The sequence below is a fragment of the Moschus berezovskii genome, chromosome 3 (assembly GCF_049115385.1).
Source record: "Moschus berezovskii isolate FMDL1 chromosome 3, NW_MosBer_1.0, whole genome shotgun sequence".
Classification (NCBI taxonomy): Eukaryota; Metazoa; Chordata; class Mammalia; order Artiodactyla; family Moschidae; genus Moschus; species Moschus berezovskii.
The window spans coordinates 17,823,702-17,834,476 of NC_142462.1; the positions used below are offsets into that span (position 1 = coordinate 17,823,702).

General features: G+C 37.3%; 1 protein-coding gene across 4 annotated transcripts in view; it reads left to right on the top strand.

Moving 5' to 3' along the window:
- CASD1 (CAS1 domain sialic acid O acetyltransferase 1) overlaps window positions 1–7,005 on the top strand; it is a 54,199-nt gene extending 47,194 nt beyond the window's left edge. For all 4 annotated transcript variants that reach the window (XM_088833298.1, XM_088833301.1, XM_055420439.2 and 1 more), the window contains one exon: window positions 5,531–7,005. In XM_088833298.1, coding sequence (XP_088689424.1) covers window positions 5,531–5,797 — 267 coding nt within the window. In that variant the 3' untranslated portion in view covers window positions 5,798–7,005. The remainder of the gene's footprint in view (window positions 1–5,530) is intronic.
- Window positions 7,006–10,775: the final 3,770 nt, after the last annotated feature.

The window sequence follows — 10,775 nt, forward strand, 5'->3', positions numbered from 1 at the left end:
TAAAATAGAACAGTTAAAATAGTAGAATTCATTTAATCATAAAAGATACATTTTAGAGTTATAATATGTATTAAGTTGTCTTTAAAATGGGAAAGACTTCTGTGTGATTCAATTACACATTCTTTTTCAGATTCTCTTCCCTTCTAGGTTATTACAAGATATTGAGTATAGTTCCTATGCTATTTATTAGGTTCTTGTTGGCTATCTGCTTTACATATAATAGTGTGTTAATCCCAGCCTGCTAGTTTATCACCTCCCCATTTTCCCATTGGTAACTAACCATAAGTTTGTTTTCTGTATTTGCGAATCTCTCTCTGTCTTGGAGTTAAGTTCATTCGTTTTGTTTTGTTTGTACGATTCTACATATAAGTGATACCGTATGATACTTGTGTTTGTCTGGCTTACTTCACTTAGTATGATAATTTCTAGGTCTGTCTATGTTGCTGCAAATGGCATTATTTCATTCTCTTTTATGATTGATGTTACACACACACACACACACACACACATCTTCTTTATCCTTTCACCTGCCCATGGACATTCAGGTTGCTTCTGTGTCTTGGCAATTGTAAATAGTACTGCAGAGATGACTAGATATTTTTGAATTATCATTTTCTCCAGCTATATGCCAAAGCGGAATTATTGGATCATATGGACACTTGAATGTGTACTCTGTGTTTTTTTTTAATGTAACGTCCTGAAGGTATCATTTAAATCTGACTATTCTGTTGTATCATTTAGCATTTCTGTTGCCTTATTGATTTTCTCTCTCAAAGATCTGTCCACTGATGTGCCTGGCGTGTTAAAGGCTTCTGATTATTGTATTCCTGTCCGTTTCTCCCTTTATGCTTGTTAGTGTCTCCTTGCAGTAGTCCTTTTATCATTATACAATATCCTTCTTTATCTTTCTTTATATCCTTTGTTTGAAAGTCTACCTTGTCTCATATGAGTATTGGGACTCTAGTCATTTCTGTTTGCATGAAATATCTTTTTACATCCCCTCTGTTTTAAACTTTAAGTGTCCTTTGCCCTAAAGTGGGTCTTTTGAAGGCAGCATATTTTAGGCTTTTGTTGTTTTAATCCAGTCTGCCACTCTGTGTCTTTTGATTGGAGCATTTAGTCCACTAACATTTAAAGTAATTATTGATAGATGTGTTATTTATTGCTATTTTAAACCTTGTCGTCTTGTTGGTTTTATATTTCTTCTTTGTCTGTTTTTCCTTTTGTGGTTTGATGGTTTTCTTTTGTATTATGCTTATGTTCTCATCTTGGTTTTCATGAATCTGTTGTGTTTTGATTTGCCATTGCTCTGTTCTCAAGTATATTAACTTCTTCCTCTATCTATTTGGTTTAGACTGGTAGTCATATAGACTCACACACTTTCTAAAAAAAAAGTCTTATTTTCTTACTCTCCTCCCCCACATTTTATGATGTCCTCATTTACATCTTCATGTTCAACCTGTTGCTGTCCATTGTGGTCATCATTGCTTTCACAAAATTTTTTAATTTTTTACATCTTTCTACTGGCTTATTTTAGAGATGTACTTTTCAATTGTGATATTTTTCGTCCCTATAGATTCCTCTTTTCTATTTAGAGAAAACCTTTCAATATTTCCTTTAGGATAGGTTTAGTGTTGCTGTATTCTTTCAGTTTTTGCTTATCTGAGAAACTCTTTCTCTCTCCTTTTATTCCAAATTATAATCTTGCTGGGTAACATATCCTACATTACAGGATTTTGCCTTGCAAGACTTTAGTGCCACTCCCTTCTAACCTGAGGCATTTCTGTAGAGAAATTACCTGGTAACTTTATAGGGGTTCCCTTGTAATTAGCTCTCTGCTTTTCTCTTACAAGCCTTTAGAATCTTCTCTTTGACTTCTGCCATTTTAATTATGTCTTGAAATAGGTCTGTTTGGGTTCATCTTGTTTGGGACCCCTGTGTACTTCCTGTACCTGAGATATCTCTGCTTCCTTCTTTAGGTTTGGGCAATTTTTAGCCATAATTCCTTCAAATACATTTTCAATCCCCTTTTCTCTCTCTTCTCCTTCTGGGATCCCTACTTGTGGATTGGCATGCTTTGTCTTATCCTATAAGTCTGTTACATTGCTTTCTTTCTTTTTTTTTTCATTTGGCTTTCTCTCCACTATTCTAATTGGGTGATTTCCATTATTCTGTCTTCTAGATCACTTATTCTTTCTTCTGCAGTATCCATTCTGCTCTTCATTGCAGTTAGTTCACCTTTTGTCTATGCAAATGAATTTTCTAATTTTTCTTGACTCCTCTTCATAGATTCCAGTCCCTTTTTACAATAATTAGCATTTCTGTCCATAGCCTCTCTTCATTCCTTCAATATTTTCACTGTCTCCTTTTTAAACTCAGTATCTGTTAGACTGACGAGGTCTGTTTTATTGCTAGTTCTTTCAGGGGAATTCTTTGCATAATTTTAATTGGGAGTGGTTCCTCTGCTTCTTTATTTTGCATATTTCTCTTGCTGTCTGAGTTTAGAAGGAACAATCATCTGCTGTGGTCTTGGAGGTCTGTTTTTCTGTAGGTGCGTCCCTATGTAGCCTGCATGGTTTTAGTATTTTTTGGTGCGAGCGCTCTTTTTATTATGGATGCCTGCCATCTCTTTGCTCAGCTATACTGGTCGTTATCCTTTTGATAGGAGGTATGACTTGTGGTGGCCAGAGCCTGCACCGGATATTGAACTGGGCCTCTTCCTCGCTCTGTAATTGTCACTGCCCTATCAGGGGCAGGGTCTGCTCCCTAGTTGTTGGTGTAGAGGCCCACAGATGCTTTTCTGAGCTGCATTTCTGAGCTACAGTGTGAGGTAGGTGGGATTGGAGCTCTCCCATCAGGAGAGGAGCCGCTGAGTTTTCCTTGCAGGAGCTGCTCACCAGTGAGTGTGCTCTGTTGTGTCACCTTTCACTTGTCAGGGCTCACAGAATGCATTGTTGTTGACACTGTCCTTGGCTCTGCCTCAATAGTGGGAATGTCAGCCATGGCCCTGGTGTCCCTGGGGTGTTGTCTTCACAAGGCCACCAGCGCAGAATCTGGGTTCAGTCAGGTCCCAGGATCACAGTACTCACGCCTCTGAATCCAGGGTGGGAGCTGTGGAGGCTTACACGCCCTTGTACCCACAGAGCCCACAGCTGCTGAGGTCAGAATCCTCCCAGCGGCAGAAGCACCTGTTGTCTATTTGTATGTCCCACAGGTGCTGAATTTACAGAGCTGCCAGTGGAGGTGTAAGTCCATGGCTCACACAGCCACGGGGAGAGAATTCAGTCCTGCTTCCTACATTGCTTGGCCCCTGGGGCTCAGCTGCCCCACTTCTGCATGTGGGCAACCCGCTGGCATCTGCTTCTGGGGCGTGCTGACATGGTGGTTGACACAGGAGTCTCCTGAAGCAGTGGCAGCTGGGGCGCACTCTCCTGGAGGCGGAGGAGGCAAGGCATGGGCCAGCGCATGGAGCAAGAAGCTGCTGTGGTGGCCCCACCCTGCACACACCACTTCACAATGGCCCTTCGTTTCTATGGCAGGGCCACGCTTCTGCAGGCACCCGCTGCTGCAGCCACACCACACCCCAGACCCTTCAGGCTGTCTCCATGCACTCAGCACCAGTCTTTTTCCCAGGTCTGCCTCATAGTAGTTTTGATTTGCATTTTTCTGGTAATTAGTGATGTTGAACACCTTTTCATGTACTTTTTGGCCCTCTGTATGTCTTCTTTGGAGAAACATCTCTTAGAGCTTCTGCCATTTTTTGACGAGTTGTTTGTAGAATTTTTTTTTTTAATTGTATTGGAATATAGTTGATTTACCATGTTGTGTTGGTTTCAGGTATACAGCAAAATGAATCTGGTATACACTCTTTTAGAGTAGATTCTTTTCCCACATAGGTCATTATAGTGTACTGAGTAGAGTTCCACTATATAGTAGTTACTTGTTACCTGTTTTATGTATAGTAGTGTATATATGTCAGTCCCAATCTTCCAGTTTATCCCTACACCCTCTTTACCCCCTGGTAACCATAAGTTTATTTTCTACATCTGTAACTCTGTTTCCATTTTATATATAAGTTTGTTATATATAATGAAGTTCTTTGACCTTCCCTTCACTCATTATTAATCCGTGTCCATCCATGTTGCATTAAATGGTGTTATTTCATTCTTTTTTATTGCTGAGTAATGTTCCATTGTAAACATATACCACATCTTCTTTACCCATTCCTCTGTTGGACACTTAGGTTGCTTCCACGTCCTGGCTATTGTAAATAGTGCTGAATATTGGTGTACATGTATCTTTTCAAATTATGGTTTTCTCTGGATATATGCTCAGGAGTGGGATTGCTGGATCATATGGCAGCTCTATTTTTAGTTTTTTAAGAAACCTTCTTACTTCCTGCATAGTGGCTTCCTGCATATATACCAACAGTATAGGGGAGTTCACCTTTCTCCATACTCTCTCCAGCATTTATTGTTTATACATTTTTTTTTTTGATGATGGCCATTCTGACTGTTGGGAGGTGATACCTCATGGTAGTTTTGATTTGATTTGCATTTCTCTAATAATTAGTGATGTTGAACATCTTTTCATGTGTTTTTTAGCCAGCTGTATATCTTCTTTGGAGAAATGTCTGTTTAGATCTTCTGCCTATGTTTTGATTGGGTTTCTTTTTGATACTGAGCTGCATGAGCTGTTTGTATATTTTGGAGATTAATCCCTTGTCAGTTGCTTCATTTGCAAATATTTTCTCCAATTCTGTAGATTGTCTTTTCATTTTGTTTATGGTTTCCTTTGCTGTGCAACAGCTTTTAAGTTTAATCAGGTCGTATTTGTTTATTTTTGTTTCTATTTTTGTTACTATAGGAGCAAGATCTTGCTGTGGTTTATGTCAAAGTGTTTTTGCTGTGTTTTCCTACAAGAATTTTATAGTGTGTGGTCTTACATTTAGGCGTTTAATCCATTTTGAGTTTATTTTTGTGTTCTGATTTCATCCTTTTACATGGAACTGTCTGGATTTCCAGCACCACTTACCGAAGAGGCTCTCTTCTCTCCATTGTGTATTCTTGCCTCCTCTGTTGTAGATTAGGTGACGGTAGGTGTGGGTTTACCTCTGGGCTTTCTGTCTTGTTCCACGGATACGTGTTTCCGTTTCTGTGCCACTGTCATTTTGTTTTTGTGCCAGTGTCATACTGTTCTGATTATTGTATCTTTGTAGTATAGTCTGAAATCGGGGAGCCTGATTCCCCAGTTCCATTTTTCTTAAGATTACTGTGTCTGTTTGGGGTCTTTTGTGTTTCCATACAGTTTTTAAGATTTTTCTTTTTTGGTCTAGATCTGCAAAAAAATGGCATTGGTAACTCAATAGGTACTGCACTGAATCTGTAGTTTACTTTGTGTATAGGCATTTTGACAATAGACTTTTCAAGGCCAATAGTGAAATAATTATGCTACCATATGAATTGGGAAAATCTATAATATATTTATGGACTTTCTGAAAATATCTAACTTGAAATATTTTTCCTTCCAGCTGTTTATTTGCCAATATCACATATGGCTGGCAGCAGACACAAGGGGTATCTTGGTCCTCATACCTGGAAACCCTATGCTCAACATTATTGTCAGCACTTTCATATTTGTTTGTGTGGCACATGAAATTTCTCAGATCACTAATGATCTTGCACAGATTATTATTCCTAAAGATAACTCATCTCTGTTGAAAAGATTGGCATGTATAGCTGCATTTTTTTGTGGACTCCTCATCTTATCATCCATTCAAGATAAATCAAGACATTAGGATTCTAAAAACTTAAAACTCTTCAGATTAACTTTGAATCTACCTAGAGGAGAACAGCATCTGTCTGGAGATGCATTGTAAATGTATATGTAAATAAAAATTTGTGTGGCAAGAGGATAGCTCAGTGACATCTGTTGAACATGTGTGGTTGTATATTTTGGAAATGTACATATACAATGAGAAATACTGAAAAAATTGAAGCAGAATGCATCGTATAGGATTGCATGTGAAAAGTCTTTTCTACTGGATCCATTTTCCATTTATAAGTGATTTTAAGTTAACGTATGAAGTCAGGGAAATAACTACCTTTCCAGTAAAAAATACAGATAATTTAATTAGCTTAGTAACACCACTGAGTGTTTTGATATTTACTAAATTTATGGTAATAAAAATTGTATGCACCTATATTCATCATGGAACTTCCTACTTCATCGAAAACTTTTGCAGTGTTGTTTTCTTATATGTGCAATGATATGGAATGACAGACAGTATGTCTTTTATTGTTCATGTTCTGATATTTATGTTTCCTGATATGATTTTTCTTCCTAACTGTGGTTTTCAGGTATATAAGCCTAAAATCTTTGTACACTTTGTCCCAGAGTTGTTCTAGGCTCCATGACAGGGTTTTGTCATTGATGCTATTGTAGCTTTTTATAAAAAGGCCAAATTTTCTTTCCAGTCCAAACATTCACCTGTTTCCTTTCCTTAAGATACACCAGTGTAATACCAGTTACCCTGTGGATTCATCACATACACTTTCCCCCATCTAATTAGTTTTTGTATATTATTTCCAATGTTTGGAAGTTCTTTATAACCATTTTGGTATTTTCTATTAACTCCCTCCTGTTTTTTAAAAAAATATTTATCAGTCTAAATGTGTGCAGTGTAGTAAAGATTCAAGATATGTTTGAGATGTATAAGTAGAATTTTAAGTAAACTGGTCACCTTGGGCAATGTTTGTTTTTGGTTTTGTTACAGGCTTAACTGTTAGAGGTATAAATTTATTTATCTGTTGTACAGATTTGATTATAGATTTTAATGTTTTAAAAATTGCACTTGTTTGCTGTTACTGTGTATGGGGTAAAATATTTTTTGTTCATGGTATATGAAAATATGGAATAATTTAAACAGTAAATAAACATTCTGTGGATGCTTATTTTTGTATTGTAAAGTATCAATTAAACTATGTGGTTTTTTTAAAAGCTGAATCCATTAATGATTGGTTCAAATGTCTAATTCATTTCCTCAGTTTAAATTTACTTTTTTAACCTCTTAGCATATATGGGTAAGTCACAGTGATAGTTAAAGAATAATTTAGTTATCATTACTCTACAGGATAATCTGCCCTTTCTGCTCATGAGTTAAAACATTGTTTTATTAGTAATATTACTTGAAGATTTAAAAAATTGAAGTATTTCTTTAGCACTGCATTTATGTGCTAATGATATATTTCCGTTAATTGAGGAGTGTCTCTCAAACAGATGTGTGTTCTTTCTTTTTCTCTCTTCTTCTGCCCTTACTTAGTCTTTTGACATTTCCCAGATAGACAATTGTAATGATTCATTGCTCTGCTTCCTAGACTGCAGGCTTATAAGTAGAGAATAGTATAGTTATAAATCAAAAACTTCCAAGTACTGTGATCACATTATTCTTGCTCGTGTGGCTTGCCAATGAGTAGAGTGCATTTTAATTTAGCTTGTAAGTTTTATCACCTGAGAAAGATTCTTCCTGATGAAACAACTGAAAAAAAAAAGATGACCAGTATTTGTTTTTTAGAAGCATTTATGTCTTCTGATAGTGATACCCCAGTGAATTTAGGTTTTCTTCCCTGTTTGAACTCAAGCCTCAAACTTAACTGGTGAGCCCTATTTCTTCTTCACGTGTTTTCATTTAATGTATACATAAAATAAAACAGTGACAGATAAAAATTAAAATAATTAAAATACACATTTGTAATTAAAATAGTCTATTTGTATTTGATTTTTTTAATGAGTCTTTACAGATAAGAGGTTGTTGTGTCTGAGTTGCCACAATGTTAGCATCTATGTATGGTATGTTTTAATATTTTTTTCTGCACTGACTCACATAATGATTATCTGCATTACTCAGTCATACCATTCTTCAGAGAAAGATGTTTAACAGAATATTTGGATATGCTAAAATTTAGAGAAAATCACAGGCTCTCTGAAACTCAGAGTTTCTGTAAATTACATCACGTTGAAAAATCTGTCCTCTGGCCTCAAAAGGCACTTGCCTTACTCAGTCTACCCCAGTCCTGCCCTGTTGCCTTTGTCAAACCTTTCCATTTGTATAAATGGCCAAAATAGTGTTAAAAATTCAGAGCCTTGTGATACACCGTATTAACAAATTGAAAGATAAAAACCATGTGATAATCTCAATAGATGCAGAAAAAGCCTTTGACAAAATTCAGCACCCATTTATGATGAAAGCTCGTCAAAAAATGGGCATAGAAGGACCCTACCTCAATATAGTGAAGACCATATGTGATAAGCCTACAACAAACATTATTCTCAATGGTGAAAAATTGAAAGCATTTTCCCTAAGATCAAGAACAAGACAAGGGTGTCCACCTTCCCCACTATTATTCAACATAGTTCTGGAAGTCCTAGTTACAGCAATCAGAGAAGAAAAAAGGAATCCAGATTGGAAAATAAGTAGAGCTCTCACTGTTTTGCAGATGACATGATACTGTACATAGAAAACCCGAAAGACAATATCAGAAAATTACTAGAGCTAATCAGTGAATTGAGCAAAGTTTCAGGATACAAAATCAATACACAGAAATCACTTGCATTTCTATATACTAACAATGAAAAATCAGAGAAATTAAAGAATCAACCCCATTCACCATTGCAACAAAAAGAAATATCTAGGAATAAACTTACCTAGGGATTGGGGGTGGGAGGAGAAGGGGACAACAGAGAATGAGATGGCTGGATGGCATCACTGACTTGATGGACATGAGTTTGAGTGAACTCAGGGAGTTGGTGACGGACAGGGAGGCCTGGCGTGCTGTGATTCATGGGGTCGCAAAGAGTCGGACACAACTGAGGGACTGAACTGAAGGAGACAAAAGAACTGTACATAGAAAATTATAAGACACTAATGAAAGAAATCAAAGGTGACATAAACAGATGGAGAGCTATTCCATGTTCCTGGGTAGGAAGAATCAATATTGTGAAAACAATTATACTACCAAACGCAATCTGTAGATTCAATGTGATCCCTATCAAATTACCAATGACATTTTTCACAGAACTAGAACAAAAAATTTTACAATTCATATGGTAACACAAAAGACCTCAAATAGCCAAAGTAGTCTTCAGAAAGAAGAATGAAACTGGAGGAATCAACCTTCCTGACTTCAAATTATACTACAAAGCTACAGTCATCAAGACAGTATGGTACTGGCACAAAAACAGAAATATGGAACAATGGAGCAAGATAGAAAGCCAAGAAATAAACCCATGCACCTATGGGTACCTTATTTTTGACAAAGGAGGCAAGAATATACAATGGGGCAAGGACAGCCTCTTCAATAAATGGTTCTGGGAAAACTGGACAGCTATATGTGAAAGAAATTTGAACACTTCCTAACACCATACACAAAGATAAACTCAAAATGGATTAAAGACCTAAATATAAGACCAGAAACTATAAACTCTTAGAGGAAAACATAGGCAGAACACTCAACATAAAGCAAGATCCTCTATGACCCATCTCCTAGAGTAAAAGAAATAAAAACAAAAGTAAACAAGTGGAACCTGGTTAAACTTAAAAGCTTTTGCACAGCAAAGGAAACTATAAGTGAGGTGAAAAGACAACCCTCAGAATGGGAGAAAATAATAGCAAATGAAACAACTGAGAAAGGATTAATTTCCAAAATATACAAGCAGGTCACAGAACTCAATACCAGAAAAACTAAACACATTTCTCCAAAGAAGACATACAGGTGGTTAACAAGCATGAAAAGACACTCAACATCACTCATTATTAGAGAAATACAAATCAAAACTACAATGAGATAGCACCTCACACCAGTCAGAATGGCCACCATCAAAAAGTCAACAAACAATAAATGCTGGAGAGGGTGTGGGGAAAAGGGACTGCTCTTGCACTGTTGGTGGGAATATAAATTGATATAGCCACTATTGAAGACAGTATGGAGATTCCTTTAAAACCTAGGAATAAAACCACCATATGACCCAGCAATCCCACTCTTAGGCATAAACCCTGAAGAAACCAAAAATGAAAAAGACACATGTATCCCATTGTTCATGGCAGCACTGTTTACAATAGAACATGGAAGCAACCTAGATGTCCATCAACAGTTGAATGGATAAAGAAGTCCTGGTACATGTACACAATGGAATATAACTCAGCCATAAAAAGGAACGCCTTTGAGTCAGTTCTAATGAGGTGGATGAACCTAGAATCTTATACAGAGTGAAGTAAGTCAGAAAGAGCAATATCGTATTCTAATGCACATATACAGAATCTAGGGAAATGGTTCTGAAGAATTTACTTTCAGGGCAGCAATGGAGAAACAGACATAGAGGATAGACTTATGCATGTGGGGAGAGGGGAGGAGAGGGTGCGATCAGCACGCCAGGCCTTCCTGTCCATCACCAACTCCCGGAGTTCACTCAAACTCATGTCCACAGAGTCGGTGATGCCATCCAGCCGTCTCATTCTCTGTTGTCCCCTTCTCCTCCCGCCCCCAACCTTTCCCAGCATCAGAGTCTTTTCCAGTGAGTCAACTCGTCGCATGAGGTGGCCAAAGTATTGCAGTTTCAGCTTTAGCATCAGTCCCTCCAATGAACACCCAGGACTGATCTCCTTTAGAATGGACTGGTTAGATCTCCTTGCAGTACAAGGGACTCTCAAGAGTCTTCTCCAGCACCACAGTTCAAAAGCATCAATTCTTTGGTGACCAGCTTTCTTCACAGTCCAACTC